At 43.9% G+C, this 16,543-nt stretch overlaps 1 protein-coding gene across 1 annotated transcript in view; it reads right to left on the reverse strand.

Annotated features, from left to right (window-relative positions):
• Positions 1–655: 655 nt before the first annotated feature.
• Positions 656–16,543, reverse strand: part of LOC134566061 (uncharacterized) — a 30,951-nt gene continuing 15,063 nt past the window's right edge. The window contains exons 3-4 of the mRNA XM_063425771.1: positions 1,286–1,528; positions 656–765 (exon numbers count right to left, since the gene is read on the reverse strand). Coding sequence (XP_063281841.1) covers positions 656–765; positions 1,286–1,528 — 353 coding nt within the window. The remainder of the gene's footprint in view (positions 766–1,285; positions 1,529–16,543) is intronic.

The following is a 16,543-nucleotide window of genomic DNA, read 5'->3' on the forward strand; positions in this document are numbered from 1 at the left end:
TTAAGCATAGGCATATCGGTATTTAAATCCTGCAAGATGTCGATAAAGATACTTCAAGACAATGTTATTTTGAGAGCGCAAATTTACAATACAATCAATAAAATAGATTATGTTCTTTGCACAGTAAATCACTGAGAGCATTTGCAATAAGTACGGTATATGACAGCTCTATAAAGCATGTTTAAGTCACCAAAAGCACAGCCATAGTGAAATGGACAACAAGGGAGGGTTATTAACGCGAGTGAGAATTCAAGGGGAATTTAAAATGTAAAGTCAAAATGGCCAATCAAGAGACACTCTCTATTGGAGTGACATCAGTGTTCTAAATTCACCAGTGAGAATTTGTATGACTTAGTAACTAGCTTGTATCGTGTTTGCATTTAAGAATGCGGTAAGATTTCTCTCATTTTTAAAGGGACAGTTTAGGCACCACAACAACTTTATCTAAAGAACTTTGTTATGGTGCCAGAATGCGTGGAGTGCTGCAGGGCAGGGGCGCTGCTGATTGGCTAAAAAAAAAAAAAAGTGTAAGTAAACATAATATTAAAAACTATGGGAATTAACAGCTCCCCTTTAACAAAGGTAGAGTACGACATTTATAATTGATCATTTATTTAATAAAAAAATTCATAAATACACTAGAACGTACAGCTTTTTACCAATCTCTGTTTTGAGTCGACATTTTATATATAAACATGAATAATGCACAAATAAAAATAAGTGGCAGCAGACACAGCCAGACGATCCCAAGTGTGCTTGTGAAATCTGTAGAAAGAAACAAAGACGAAATCATTGGGTAGAAAGAACACAGGTTTTATTGGAGAATATAGCAATTTCATTCCAAATACAGAAACACTTTCATTATTCCTCTTTTGTTCTTTATCTCTATCCTATCTTTTTAAGGTCACTCCTTGTAGACTGTTGCTAGACACCTCTCCCCTCCTCCCCCCTACCCTGTCAGATATATCACTTTGGCATTCCCAATAAGATACAGAAACTATTGCGTTTCTCTATTTAGAAGTTGCCTAATGGCTTGTGGTCTATTATTTCCCAACTGGCACTGCCCCAGCTTACTTTAGAAATATATATTTCTACACAAACTGACGTAGATTGTCATTGTTTCTTTTTGTGCTTTTTTTTTACTGCAGTTATATCCTACGTATCTTATTATCAACATGAGCTACAAAGATAGATAAATAAGTATCGAATCGTTACATGGATGCCGTTTAATGTTCTGATTCGTAAACAGGGTAAACATTTCCTTAATGCATTTTGTATAACTTACATGGAGTGTTACTATAAAACTGTAGTGATATATTAATCATGTCGTAGCTCCTTAGCTCATCGGGTAGATAAGACGATATTGCATCTGTTGTCGGATTGTGTCCACTAACATTGGCAATGTAGATTTCGATGTTTGATGCTGAAGGTTGGGTATCTTCTTCAGAACTCACTAAAATAACGTGAAACTTCTCGTAGGAAGAAATCCGATATTTTCCTTTCATTTCCATTAAGCGATTTATGTCATCTGAGTAACAAATAAATACATGTGATTGGTTGGAGTATTTTTTTTATTGTTTCAATGTTGTAAACAGACGTGAGCAGGACAAACGTCCCTTCCTTTTTTATGTGTGTTTAGATAAATTAGCTATTTTGTATATTTTTTTGGGGGGGGGGGGGGTTGTTTTACCTTTTTTTGCATTGTACAGCACTGAGTAATATGTGTCAGCTTTACAAACAAATATTGAAAACTGGTTGTGTTAGCATGCTTAAAAGATTGTAGAGACCATCCCATCTTCATCTCAAGGTATCGGGTGTAATCGTTGGAGTCTCTTGGCCCTGTTCTTCCATTCAGTGTTAAACCCGTTTCAAGCAATGTTACACTATATAGGGTAAGAGTTAGACATGTGCAATTCGTTTCGGTCCGAATTAAAATTCGGCCGAATTGCAGGTAATTCGGACATTCGGGTGCTTCCGAATGTCCGAATAGTTGAATTGCTGAAGTCCCGAAGTGCTGAAATTACCGAATTTCCAAAGTGTAGTAGTGCCGAAGTTGCCGAAGTTCCGAGGTGTCAAAGTGCTGAAGTTCCGAAGCACAGTATTGCCTAAGTACGAATATACTGACCCAGTGAAAGAAGAAGAATGTTACACTGTATACAATTTCAAATAAAAAGTATACAAACATAGACAGGATTCAGCTGTAAGAATTTGCAACATTTACAACAATCAAGTAACATACATTCATATAAAATGTAAGTTACTTGGCCAGTCAGTGTAATGACAGGAATTAATAAGTAGATAACTCCCTAATTCCCACGGTATTAGGGAGTTATATACCAAAAGGCTGAAAATACCTAAATTGGTCTTTCAGCCAAATTTACTAATACTAAGTAAAGATTACTTAGTATTAGTAAATTATGCCCCTACTCACTATACTGCGAGTAGGGGCATGTCTATTAAACAGTGAGCAGCCTGTGGCTGCTCACTGTTAAAAAAAATAATAAAAAAATAAAAAGGGTCCCCCCTCCCTGAGCGGGCGGGGGCCCTAAAGTTAAAAAAGGGGGGAGGACCTATTTGTCCTCCCCACCAGCCCCCACCCCTGAGCGGTGGGTGGGGGCCCTAAAGTAAAAAAAGGGGGGAGGACCTATTGTCCTCCCCCCTGACCCCCACCCCTGAGCGGTGGGTGGGGGCCCTAAACAAAAATAAGGGGGGGACCTAATGTCCTCCCCCCTGGCCCCCACCCCTGAGCGGTGGGTGGGGGCCCTAAATACAAATTGGGGGGGGGACCTAATGTCCTCCCCCCGGCCCCCACACCTGAGCAGTGGGTGGGGGCCCAAAATACATATTTAACCCCCCCCCAGGTGACTAGGGGTCCAAAAACCCCTAGTCACCCCCTCCCCCCAAAAATAAACTCCTACCTACCCCCCTCACCCTAAAAATAATGAGGGGGGACCTTTAACTAAAACCTGTAAAAATAAATAAAAATAAACTTACCATTCGATGTTTTCTTTCTTCTAAAATCGTCCTTTTTCAGCCCCAAAAAAGGCCAAATAAAAATCCATAATAACCGACGCAATTAAAAAAAATGTAAAAAAATCAGAGCGCAAAAAAAAAAATCCATCTTCACCCATGGAGGGTTCCGCGCAGACTGAGCTCTGCAGGGCGGGGGAAGGCTTATAATGCCTTGCCACGCTCTGCAATTAAGCTCAGAGCACTCTGATTGGTGGGTTTAAGCCATCCAATCAGAGTGCTCTGACAGGTAAATGAAGAGACTGACAGGTAAGTCTCTACATTTACCTGTCACAGCACTCTGATTGGTTGGTTTGAAATCCACCAATCAGAGTGCTCTGTGTCATTTTACACAGCGTGGGAAAGTTCTTTGGAATTTTCCCACGCCATGTAATTTGACTCATAACACTCTGTTTGGTGGATTAAGTAACCAATCAGAGTGTTATGAGTCAAATTACACAGCGTGGGAAAATTCCAAAGAACTTTCCCACCTGTGTAAAATGACACAGAGCACTCTGATTGGTGGATTTCAAACCAACCAATCAAAGTGCTCTGAGCCTAATTGCAGGGCGGGGCAAGGCTTTATAAGCCTCCCCCCGCCCTGCAGAGCTCAGTCTGTGCGGAGCCCTTGCAGGGTGAAGATGGATTGGTTTTTTTGCGCTGTTTTTTTTTTTTTTAAATTGCCTCGGTTATTATGGATATTTATTTGGCCTTTTTTGGGGCTGAAAAAAAGAAGATTTTAGAAGAAAGAAAACATTGAATGGTAACTTTATTTTTATTTTTACAGATACTTAGTTAAATGGTTCCCCCTCATTATTTTTCGGGTGAGGGGGGTAGCTAGGAGTTTATTTTTTGGGGGAGGGGGTGACTAGGGGTTTGGGGACCCCTAGTCACCTGGGGGGAGGGGGGTTAAATTTTCCTTTAGGGCCCCCACCCATCGCTCAGGGGTGGGGGCCAGGGGGGAGGACATTAGGTCCACCCCCTTATTCTTGTTTAGGGCCCCCACCCACTGCTCAGGGGTGGGGGCCAGGGGGGGAGGAAAATAGGTCCCCCATTTGTATTTAGGGCCCCCACCCACCGCAAGTTGCCGAAGTTCCGAAGTGTCGAACAGCCGAAGTTGCCGAAGTTCCGAAGTAATGAAGTGCCGAATTACCGAAGTCCCAAATTGCGAATATTCCGAATTTCGGAATGCCGAACCGACAATTTTCCCCATGCACATGCCTAGTAAGAGTTCCTGGCTCCTACTGGAGGTATGCATAAGGCAGAGATTACACACTTCTCTAAAGCCGTACCTCTTCTTTCACTCTCCCTACAAGTTGATGGTACACGCAACAGCCCATCCTTGCGTGTTTGCTACTTTAGTGTTATATTTTATTCTGGCTTCACCTTTACACCTCACATCCAGTCTGTAGCCTGCCAGTTCCAACTTAAAAACATTGCCCACATCTGCCCCATTCTTATGCAAGATTCTTCGAAGTAGCTTGTTCATACTGTTGTAATTTCTCGCACCGATTACTGTAATTCTCTCCTAATTGGTCTCCCCTGAAGCTATACTGCCTCACTACAGTCTGTAATGAATGCAGCTGCAAGGCTGATTTTTCTTTCCATCACTCCATTCGCCCCTTTTCCAATCCTTACATTGGCTTCCTGTGTCCTCTAGCATGGAATTCAAAATATTAACCCTGCATGTTGTCACTAATTCATAGGTATGCCCCTTCTCAGTCTCTCCTCTCTGCCGGTGACCTTCTCCTATCCGCTGCTCGCTGCTATATTACTGATAATTTGCACTTACAGGACTTCTTGTGGACAGCCTGACTCCATTAGAACAGCCTGCCTACACCACAGACTCTCCCCAAGTCTTCAATCATTGAGGAAGTCCATCTAAATCCATCTCTTCAAAATACTCAATGGCCTTCCAAGGTAACTGCTATTTCACAAATCTAACTCTCACTCTCTCATAGAGGGTCAACACTCCCTTTTCACCTCCAATCCTGCTACTTTCCCACCATGTCGATTGGTTGTTGCCCTTCCTATTGTGTTTTTATTCCACACCTTCTGTAGACTGTAAGCTCTTTCGAACAGAGTACTCATCATCCGATAATGATCTATTGTTAAATTTCCCCCTTTATAAAATTGTATAGTACTTCGGAATAAGTTGGTGCTGCTTAAATGCCAATAATAATGATAGCAGCAATGGGTGATGTGATAACAGCTGCCCAATGCTGCTCAGGCTACCTCATTACACCAATCTGCACAGAGGATATCGGCTGCTGAGTACATTTCTTTAGCATTAAAACATTAAAAATGGTTTAATGCTAAATGGAAGAACAGTGCCAGGGGACTTAATACACTATAACCACTTCAATGAAATGATGCAGTTACAGTGCCTACAGTGTATCCTCTTGTACTTGTATTTGTTTTATTTATTTAAAAATGATAAATGGAGCCAGAATATCCACTAATATACATGGCAGGAACACACATTTATATATATATATATACACACTGTGTGCAGAATTATTAGGCAAATTCGTATTTTGACCACATCATCCTCTTTATGCATGTTGTCTTACTCCAAGCTGTATAGGCTCGAAAGCCTACTACCAATTAAGCATATTAGGTGATGTACATCTCTGTAATGAGAAGGGGTGTGGTCTAATGACATCAACACCCTATATCAGGTGTGCATAATTATTAGGCAACCTCCTTTCCTTTGGCAAAATGGGTCAAAAGAAGGACTTGACAGGTTCAGAAAAGCTAAAAATAGTGAGATATCTTGCAGAGGGATGCAGCACTCTTAAAATTGCAAAGCTTCTGAAGCGTGATCATCGAACAATCAAGCGTTTCATTCAAAATAGTCAACAGGGTCGCAAGAAGCGTGTGGAGAAACCAAGGCGCAAAATAACTGCCCATGAACTGAGAAAAGTCAAGCGTGCAGCTGCCAAGATGCCACTTGCCACCAGTTTGGCCATATTTCAGAGCTGCAACATCACTGGAGTGCCCAAAAGCACAAGGTGTGCAATACTCAGAGACATGGCCAGGGTAAGAAAGGCTGAAAGACGACCACCACTGAACAAGACACACAAGCTGAAACATCAAGACTGGGCCAAGAAATATCTCAAGACTGATTTTTCTAAGATTTTATGGACTGATGAAATGAGAGTGAGTCTTGATGGGCCAGATGGATGGATTGGTAAAGGGCAGAGAGCTCCAGTCCGACTCAGACGCCAGCAAGGTGGAGGTGGAGTACTGGTTTGGGCTGGTATCATCAAAGATGAGCTTGTGGGGCCTTTTCGGGTTGAGGATGGAGTCAAGCTCAACTCCCAGTTTCTGGAAGACACCTTCTTCAAGCAGTGGTACAGGAAGAAGTCTGCATCCTTCAAGAAAAACATGATTTTCATGCAGGACAATGCTCCATCACACGCGTCCAAGTACTCCACAGCGTGGCTGGCAAGAAAGGGTATAAAAGAAAAAAATCTAATGATATGGCCTCCTTGTTCACCTGATCTGAACCCCATTGAGAACCTGTGGTCCATCATCAAATGTGAGATTTAGAAGGAGGGAAAACAGTACACCTCTCTGAACAGTGTCTGGGAGGCTGTGGTTGCTGCTGCACGCAATGTTGATGGTGAATAGATCAAAACACTGACAGAATCCATGGATGGCAGGCTTTTGAGTGTCCTTGCAAACAAAGGTGGCTATATTGGTCACTGATTTGTTTTTGTTATGTTTTTGAATGTCAGAAATGTATATTTGTGAATGTTGAGATGTTATATTTGTTTCACTGGTAAAAATAAATAATTGAAATGGGTATATATTTGTTTTTTGTTAAGTTGCCTAATAATTATGCACAGTAATAGTCACCTGCACACACAGATATCCCCCTAAAATAGCTATAACTAAAAACAAACTAAACACTACTTCCAAAAATATTCAGCTTTGATATTAATGAGTTTTTTGGGTTCATTGAGAACATGGTTGTTGTTCAATAATAAAATTAATCCTCAAAAATACAACTTGCCTAATAATTCTGCACTCCCTGTATATATATATATATATATATACACACACACACACACACAATGACATAGACACATATTGACATGCACTGTCCCACACACTCACTGACACAGTATGCACATGTTATACATGACAAAGACAAAGTATACACGCAATGACACACATACCTTTACATACACAATGAAACACTGCTATACACACATTGTTATACACATACTCATTCAGACCGTGTAAACAATGCTACACGCACAGATATAGCACACACAGTGTAAGTCGATTATTAGTGGTTGAGAGAATTTCCCTTTTCAAAGAAAAAAAACATTTGAAAAGGGAAATTCCATGAGGGGGGGGGGGAGCCAGACCACCATGCGGACTAGTCACATAAATGAACAGTTCCCGTACTTTGTAAACCTTTTGGCCCACAACAGCAATATAACCCTTCATCTGACAATCAGAAACAGCACTTACAAGCACTAAGAAGTGCTAGTTCTCAAGCTCTGCCTGCAAGTTTTGGCCCACTAACTCAAGCTATGTGGCTGTGGCCTACTCTGGCGGTGAGTGGGGTGGACAGCCAGCTCTCTGCTATCCTCCAAGTATAGAACCTTTCCCCCTCTGGACTGGTGGGGGTCGTCCCGGTCAACCCTGAGGCCCAACTATCAGCTTCATCAGCTTCACCGGCTACTGGAGTCAGAGGACTCGCTCATCAAACAAAATGGCGGCTAAAAGCATTCCACACTTCAGGAAGAAAGTTGCCCCCCTCTGGGCTCTTGACGCCCTGGGTGGTCAATGCAGGTCAAAACTAGCTGAGTAACAAAAGGCTCACGAGGCACAACCCAGGGCGCTAACAATCAACACCGAGGCCCAGCAGGGCTGCCATCAGAAATGTTGGGGCCCCTGACAAAGCACAAGGTCTGGGCCCCCCCCGCCCCCTCCCTCCCGGGCCCGCCCACGCCCTACCTGGTCCGCTGACAATGATGCAGGACTGAATGTGGTGTGTATAGTGGAAGTGAATTAGAATGTGTGTAATGGATGTAGTGTTTGTGTGTATTAGATACTGTTTGTGCAGTGAATGCAGAGTGTGTGTTTGTGTAGCGGATGCAGTGTGTATAGTGAACGCAGAGTGTCTTTGAGTAGTGGATGTAGTGTTTGTATGTACTAGAGGAAATGTGTTTAGTGGATGCAGTGTCTGTAGTGGATGTAGTGTGTGTATTAGACGCAGTGTCTGTGTATAGTGAATGCAAAGTGTTTCAATTTGTGGTGGATGTAGTGTGTGTACTGTGAATACAGGATGTTTGTGTAGTGGATGCTGTGTGTACAGATAATGCAGAGTGTGTGTCAGTATAGTGAATCCAGAGTGTGTGCATAGTTTAGTGAATGCAGAGTGTGTGTTAGTGTGTAATGAATGCAGAGTGTGTATTAGTGTGTAGTGAATGCAGAGTGTGTCAGTGTAATGAATGTAGTGTGTGTGTTAGTGCAGTGAATGCAGAGTGTGTGTAAATGTGTAGTGAATGCAGAGTGTGTGTTTCTGTGTAGTGAATGCAGAGAGTGTGTTAGTGTGTAGCGGATGCAGAGTGTGTGTTAGTGTAGTGAATGCAGTGTGTTAATGTGTAGTGAATGCAGAGGGTGTGTTAGTGTGTAGCGGATGCAGAGTGTGTGCTAGTGTAGTGAATGCAGAGTGTTAATGTGTAGTGAATGCAGAGAGTGTTTGAGTAGTGGATGTAGTGTGTGTACAGTGATGTAGTGTGTGTTTGTGTAGTGGATGTAGTGTTTGTATGTACTAGATGAAATGTGTTTAGTGGATGCAGTGTCTGTAGTGGATGTAGTGTGTATATTAGACGCAGTGTCTGTGTATAGTGAATGCAGAGTGTTTCAATTTGTGGTGGATGTAGTGTGTGTACTGTGAATACAGGATGTTTGTGTAGTGGATGCTGTGTGTACAGTTGATGCAGAGTGTATGTTAGTATAGTGAATGCAGAGTGTGTGCATAGTTTAGTGAATGCAGAGTTTGTGTTAGTGTGTAATAGATGCAGAGTGTGTGTTAGGGTGTAGTGAATGCAGAGTGTGTCAGTGTAATGAATGTAGTGTTTGTGTAAATTTGCAGTGAATGCAGAGTGTGTGTTAATGTGTAGTGAATGCAGAGAGTGTGTTAGTGTAGTGAATGCAGAGAGTGTGTTTCTGTGTAGTGAATGCAGAGAGTGTGTTGGTGTGTAGCGGATGCAGAGTGTGTGTTAGTGTAGTGAATGCAGAGTGTTAATGTGTAGTGAATGCAGATAGTGTGTTAGTGTGTAGCGGATGCAGAGTGTGTGTTAGTGTAGTGAATGCAGAGTGTGTTAATGTGTAGCGAATGCAGAGTGTGTGTCAGTATAGTGGATGCAGTGAGTGTGTTAGTGTGTAGTGTATGCAGAGTGCATGTTGTATTAGTGTATGCAGTGTGTGTATTGTATTAGTGTATGCAGTGTGTGTGTTAGTGTATGCAGTGTGTGTTGTATTAGTGTATGCAGTGTGTGTGTTGTGTTAGTGTATGCAGTGTGTGTTGTGTTAGTGTATGTAGTGTGTGTGTTGTATTAGTGTATGCAGTGTGTGTGTGTTAGTGTATGCAGTGTGTGTTGTGTTAGTGTATGTAGTGTGTGTGTTGTATTAGTGTATGCAGTGTGTGTGTTAGTGTATGCAGTGTGTGTTGTATTAGTGTATGCGGTGTGTGTGTTGTGTTAGTGTATGCAGTGTGTGTGCTGTGTTAGTGTTTGTAGTGTGTGTGTGTGTGTGTTGTATTAGTGTATGCAATGTGTGTGTTAGTGTATGCAGTGTGTGTGTTAGTGTATGCAGTGTGTGTTGTATTAGTGTATGCAGTGTGTTGTGTTAGTGTATGCAGTGTGTGTTGTGTTAGTGTATGTAGTGTGTGTTGTATTAGTGTATGCAGTGTGTGTTATGTTGGTGTATGCAGTGTGTGTGTTGTGTCAGTGTATGTAGTGTGTGTGTGTGTTGTGTCAGTGCATGTAGTGTGTGTGTGTGTGTGTTGTGTCAGTGTATGTAGTGTGTGTGTGTGTGTGTGTAAATGTGCAATCTGGGGGGGAGGAAGGGGCATTTTCACATAAAATTTTTTTTTTAAATGTAAATGTAATTAAATAGTTTCTTCCCCCTCCCTGCTTACCTTTGTCCAGGGAGGGGGGAGATTCCATCCCTGGTGGTCCGGTGGGGGGCCCCCCGGTTACTTGTTACCGCAAACGGGGCCCAGGCAGCACACTGCTTCTTCTCTTCTCTCCTCCAATAACTCTTGCGAGACCCGCGGAGCGTTGCCATGGCAACCAGGTCTCGCAAGAGTTATTAGCAGAGAGGAGAAGAGGAGAAGCTGTGTGCTGCCTGGGCCCCCTCTGCGGTAACAGGGAGCCGGGGGCCCGCGGCTGCACACATAGATAGCGATATTCGCTATCTGTGTGTGCAGAGAGGAAAAGTGGGGCCCGGGACTGCCAGAGCAGTCCGGGCCCCCCAGGGCCGCCGGGCCCGTGACAACCGTCATGGTTGTCACCCCCTGATGGCGGCCCTGAGGCCCAGAACAACGAATGTGGGAGATCTATACAGCTGAGCAACATTTGGTTTCTGGCGGACCGCCCAAGGCATCGAACAACCCCTCTCTACAAAGCTTACCTGGCTTCTCCACCTTGGCTCCCGCTCCACCGCTTGACGCAGCACTCAATAAGTGACTCTCTGGTACTGGAGCAAGCTTGGCAGACAAGACTCTGATGGCGGACTACTCACAGGCATATACCTGCAAGTAGGGACTGTGTCCTGCCGGTGGCGGGGATGGGATGATGATCTGGGGATTAAGGTCTTTCCCCATGAGTTAACGTACTAAATCCAGCAGTTAATAATAACTGGGCCCAGGTTTTTTTTTTTACCATTATGGCACGTTCAATCTAGCATTACTTAATTCCCACTGTTTCCCTCCTCTATGTCATATTGTTTATTTTGCTAATACCGGATTACTTTAATTAAGAAAAAAAAAATAAAAGGGTGCAATATCTCATATGACATATGCTACTGATTTCTACTGTGAACCATGTATGTCTCAACCATCCTGTACTTTTTCCCTTTTACCAGAAAAAAAAAAGAAAAAAAAAGCTCTTCAGTCACTTATTAAGAAGTGGAAAATTTTGGGGGGGCGGGGGCGTGGCCGGAACCCGAGCTGCAGGGTCACACTCTGAAAGAGCTCTGCCATGGAGGGCTCCCAAAAGTGGCTTAAAAGCAACAAAAAGAAGCACAAACTGCCCCAATTACCTGCAGCACAATGGCTCAGCACCGCAACAAGAAATCAACAGAGGTAAAAGAATGGGCGACCTTCTTTGCAGCCCGCTCATTGCAAGCAAGGCTGGTGGAATTACAGACCCAGGATGACGCCAACTTAGATGTGGATGGAGACCCCACAGGCAGCCAACAAACCAGCTTGGCACAGCTAATCACTACAGGAATGCTGCAAGTAATACTGGACACACTGGCAAACAAAATGCAAGCAACAATATGCTCAGCCATAGCAGACCTGAAAAAGGAGGTTACTGATCTGGGGAATCACACCTCACCACGCCGCATCTCACAACACCATGGCAGGGAACATATGGAGGGTCTAGAAGACAGATTCCTGGCATGTTAGTGAAAAATAATGGACATGGAGGACCATTCCCGCAGAAACAACCGCCGTCTGAGGGGGATGCCGGAAGAAATAATGGTCCCTGACATACTGGCAGACATGCTTCTACTGGGCCGCATACACCGCACAGCCAAACCTAAGCACTTACCTCCTTCAACGTCGAGAGATGTCTTGACCAGAGTACACTTGAAGTGTGAAAGAACTGATTCTCCACTCACACAGAGAAAGTGCAAACATAGCTGCAAAGTTCAAAAAGATACAAATATTTATGGACTTATGACCCGAAACACTCAGAAGAAGGCGTATGTTCCGAGCAACAACTGAAACGCTCCGACAATACAAAATCCCCTACCGCTGGGGTTACCCGGCAAAGCTGTTGATCTCGAAAGGTGGCAAACTGATCCCGATCCTATCTAACACTGAAGGGTCTAATCTGCTGCCCACATGGGGCCTGGCTCCGAAACCGATCGCTGGCAGTCCAACACAAAGCCCTCGGCTGAGGACAGAGTGGAAGACCCCGAGAAAGAGAAGACCTTCCCCGAGAGATGAGTGATGCCCTCCTGCACACCCTACACCACCTCATAAAATCACCGAACACCCACACATATCTGCTCTGGACTATACACCACTTTGACATAAGGGCTTTCGATAGCCTTACTTCCCCTCAACCCTAACCTCTGGGCTCATAACCTCCTGTTGGGGCGTGGGGACCAGCATCTCACATACATTACCCCTTGAGCAGCACCTGGGAAGGGGAAACGCTATACCTTTGTCCTTTCCTTGACAGGGGGAGGCAAACCTCCATCACACCTGAGTCAGGGGGAGAAGAAGGTGGCCCAGGGATAGCTGATATACCACATGGGCGCTTGGGTATTACAACAAAGGGAAGGGACAAAGGGACCTATTGTGAATGTAATTGTGCTATTATGCAAATTCATTGTTATTGCAACCGTGCCTGCAACTAAAACGTATACCAAGGTTGTTACATATATGTGTCCCCAGATGGCTCCACAGGGTACTTGACGGGATATGCGACTGAGAGACTGCATGCTAGGTCCATAGGGGGGAGGATGCCTGTAATACATAGGTCACCGCTTATGCGATACTGGAAAACTGGATAATCCCCTAGAGATGGTCCCTGCTCCTCCCTGGTAGACCTCGCCCACTCCCCACTTACCACAGACCCCTGTGACAACGGATGCCTCTCTAGACAGGTGCCAGCAGACCGGTCCCTACGGTCCGTACCCACCGAGTTTGAGATACCACCCCTCCTCCAACAACAACCCAGTCCCAGTGACTAAGAGTAACCAAGCAAAGAGCACACGACTGTTATTCGCCCAGGGGTAATATGTACCAGCCAAAACAACCAACCGCAGAGCTTCCACTGACAGGAGCCCATCCAGAGGCAGACCATCCCGACTGGACCCAGACTTGGTTCGCCCACTATTCTCCCACCCAGAAGGTGTTCTGGATAAACTCACCAGGCACTTTGGATCTAAAAGTATCCAAAATGTACATGTTACATTGATTTTATATATATTTTCTGTTTAAATTGTTATGCTTTACAGTTGTTCTTCACTGCAGCAGGTACGACAATGACCTTTCCAGTGCATGCCAGAGACCCAGAGAGCACACTCTCCTTAAGACTACCGCTCAACCCCCATTCCAAAAGGTAAAGATAGTCAGGCCCCAGGAAAGCCAGGGCAACACACTTAGTGTCCCATATAACACCGCCACAACGAAGACTCCACACCTCGTACACATCCCACGGGCTCTAGGCTCGGCAGTCCCAGAGAAGAGACAAACATCTATCATAAGCAACACAATGACCCCAGGCGCACAAATATACACACATAATTTTAGGGGACTCAACTCATCCCAAAAACGTTCTACCCTCCTAACAGAACTGGCGCAATCCCAAGCGGACATTATATGTCTTCAAAAAACACACTTCAAAACCAACTCCTCGTTAATTATTGGGTGCAAGGTATGCCTGAATCAATTCCATGCCACATCACCCAAGAAAGTTAGAGGTGTATCCATCCTCATAAGCAGGCATCTTCGACAAAATAGCCCTCAACCTGGACCCCCAGGGCAGGTACATAATCCTTGTGTGCACCATTAATAGCTCAACATACACCATAGTTAATGCAAATACGCCAAACATTAACCAACCAATTTTCCTCCGCAAGCTTCTACACCATATCACCCAGCATCAAACAGGGCCCACGGTCATATGCAGGGATTTCAACTACATTCTAGACCCGACCACATACTCCACAGCTACCTTCACCTCCATGAGATCAAAGTTGATATACAAACACTGCAACTCAATAAACAAGACACTTACGAAATATGGTCTTTAGGACATATGGCACATATTTCATCCAAACGAACGTGATACACCCACTACTCTCCAGTACACAACACTTACTTCAGGATCAATGGCATCCTCATGCATAGTGCACATCTATACCAGCTTTTGTCCTGCGAAATAGGCACATCAACGTGGTCGGACCACAGCCCGATCACGCTTTCCAAGACTGACCACTACCAATACAGGAACCGCAGCCCATGGCGACTAAATGAGAGTCTCCTGCAGGACCCCAAATGTATCCTTGTTTCCTCTTTTCCTCATTTGGTGGTCAGAGAGCCATACATTTTAGCGCTTTTATATTTGAATTATATTATGCCAAAATGTCCACCCAATCTCACTATTAAACTCAGACGCAAAACTATATGCAAAAATCTAAGCGGAAGTCCATCCTCCCTGCACTCATCAACACAGATCAAGTGAGGTTCGTGGCGGGTAGACAAGGCCCGGACAATACACACAAGGTCTTAGACATATACCACATACTCAACCAATCCAAACCAGTGAATACATTACTCTCCCTAAATGCTGAAACAGCGTTTGATTGACTCAATTGGCAATTCCTGCGGGCAGTCCTCGATTGGTTTGGCTTTCCCCCCTAATTTCATCTCCTCAGTTGAAGCCCTATATAGTGCCCCAACGGCAAAGGTCCTGAACTCGGAATTTAGCTGAATTCGCCAGGGTTGCCCCCTTTCACCTTTCCTGTATGTGCTGGCCCTAGAATCACTGGCAGAAGCAATTCGACAGAACCCAGACATACATGGAGTATCCATAAAGGGCAAGGACTACAAATTGAACGTATTTGCTGATGATATCTTACTAACACTCACACAACCTATGATCTTTCTCCCGAACTTTACACGCGAACTAATGGCATACAGCAAACAATCGTACTACCAACTGAATGTAACCATAACTTATCCACCACCACACAACCATGGTCCCTAGCAACACTGATACGATCGTTACAGATATACAATGATACTTTCAATCACTGTAAATCGCAGCACCACGGCCTAACACACATACACCAGCTATATACATAGAACGGTCTAAAAAAATTTCCCAGAGCTACAGGAAGCATACTCCCTGCCACAATCATTAACATTCCCATACCGACAACTTAAAACACTGTTAAAGGGCACTTAAGTTCACACTCACAACCAACAAATCGATCTTGGGTTAACCCCCTTTGAAAAAATGTGTATGAACAGGACCCCACATCAGAAATCCTTATCAATTTGCTACAACCACAAAACAGCACACAAAACAGAACCACCCTGTGGGTTCATGAGAGACTGGCATGCAGACCTAGGTCATGATCTTTTGGGACTGTCCCATCCTGTCTAGTCTGTGGAAGCGAGTATAGAGTGTTACCCTTGACTTGACTGCGGTCAAATTTCCCTTCCGCCCCAAAAATTACTTTACTGCATTTCTGCATATGGCACCAGAAATCCACACATCTCCTCACAAAGTGGTAATCACGCACCTCTTAATGGCTGCCAAAATTAGTATTGCGAACCATTGGAAAGATCCCAAGCCGCCATCAATACAGGAGGTTCTACAACGGGTAGAAGGGACATGCTTAAGTGAGGAAATGGCAGCTGGGTTAAAGGGAAAAACCGACCTCCATGCTAAAAATTAGACCGGCTGGATGTCTAGACCACACAATACTCTGCAAACTGAGGCAAGGAGAACAATGAGTGTAAAGCAAATCTTAGAAATCTTGGTGTTGAGAGGCCCAAAAGGTCCACACACACATCCACAGCAACCTATCTAGTCTTGGCAACATAGCCAAGGGCACTTTGCCCCATCCTCAGTCCCTCACCCTCGTTAATTACCCTAGCTCCCTCCAAATTAGTTTTTCTGTATGATCTAATTTTCTGCATGACGAAACTACACCGAGTGTAGCAGCTAGCGTAGATTCGTTTGAAGTCCATGAATGTTTAGTGCCATATCCGCAGATGTAGTATGTAACATTGCATGTTTAACGAACCAATTTTCTATTCTGTACGAACCAGTCAAGCAATGAATTCTGTATCTAAATGTCTACCAATGCAAGATACTAATCTCATGTAAACTGCGAAAAGTATTCATGGAATATAAGGTATGAAATATCTGTACAGCGTACGCACATTTACATCTGTACAAAATGTCATGCACTTTGTTTCTACACTGTTGATGTATGATTTTGGGGTTTTTTTTATGACAAAACTCCAATAAAAATGATATATTGGAAAAAAAGAAAAAAGAAAATACTGGCACACAGTTTGTATTCTTCTGGACGAAAGCTGCGCACGGGACGCTCTTGGACTTTGCAGCATGACAATGACCCTAAGCACAGGGTAAAGTTGACTCTCCAGTGGTTAAAGCAGAAAAAGGTTCTAGAGTGGTCATCACAGTCTCCTGACCTCAATATCATCGAGCCACTTTGGGGAGATCTCAAAAATGGGATTCATACAAGATGCCCAAAGACTTTGCCTGACTTGGAGGCATTTTGC

This window comes from Pelobates fuscus, chromosome 6, assembly GCF_036172605.1.
Source record: "Pelobates fuscus isolate aPelFus1 chromosome 6, aPelFus1.pri, whole genome shotgun sequence".
Lineage (NCBI taxonomy): Eukaryota > Metazoa > Chordata > Amphibia > Anura > Pelobatidae > Pelobates > Pelobates fuscus.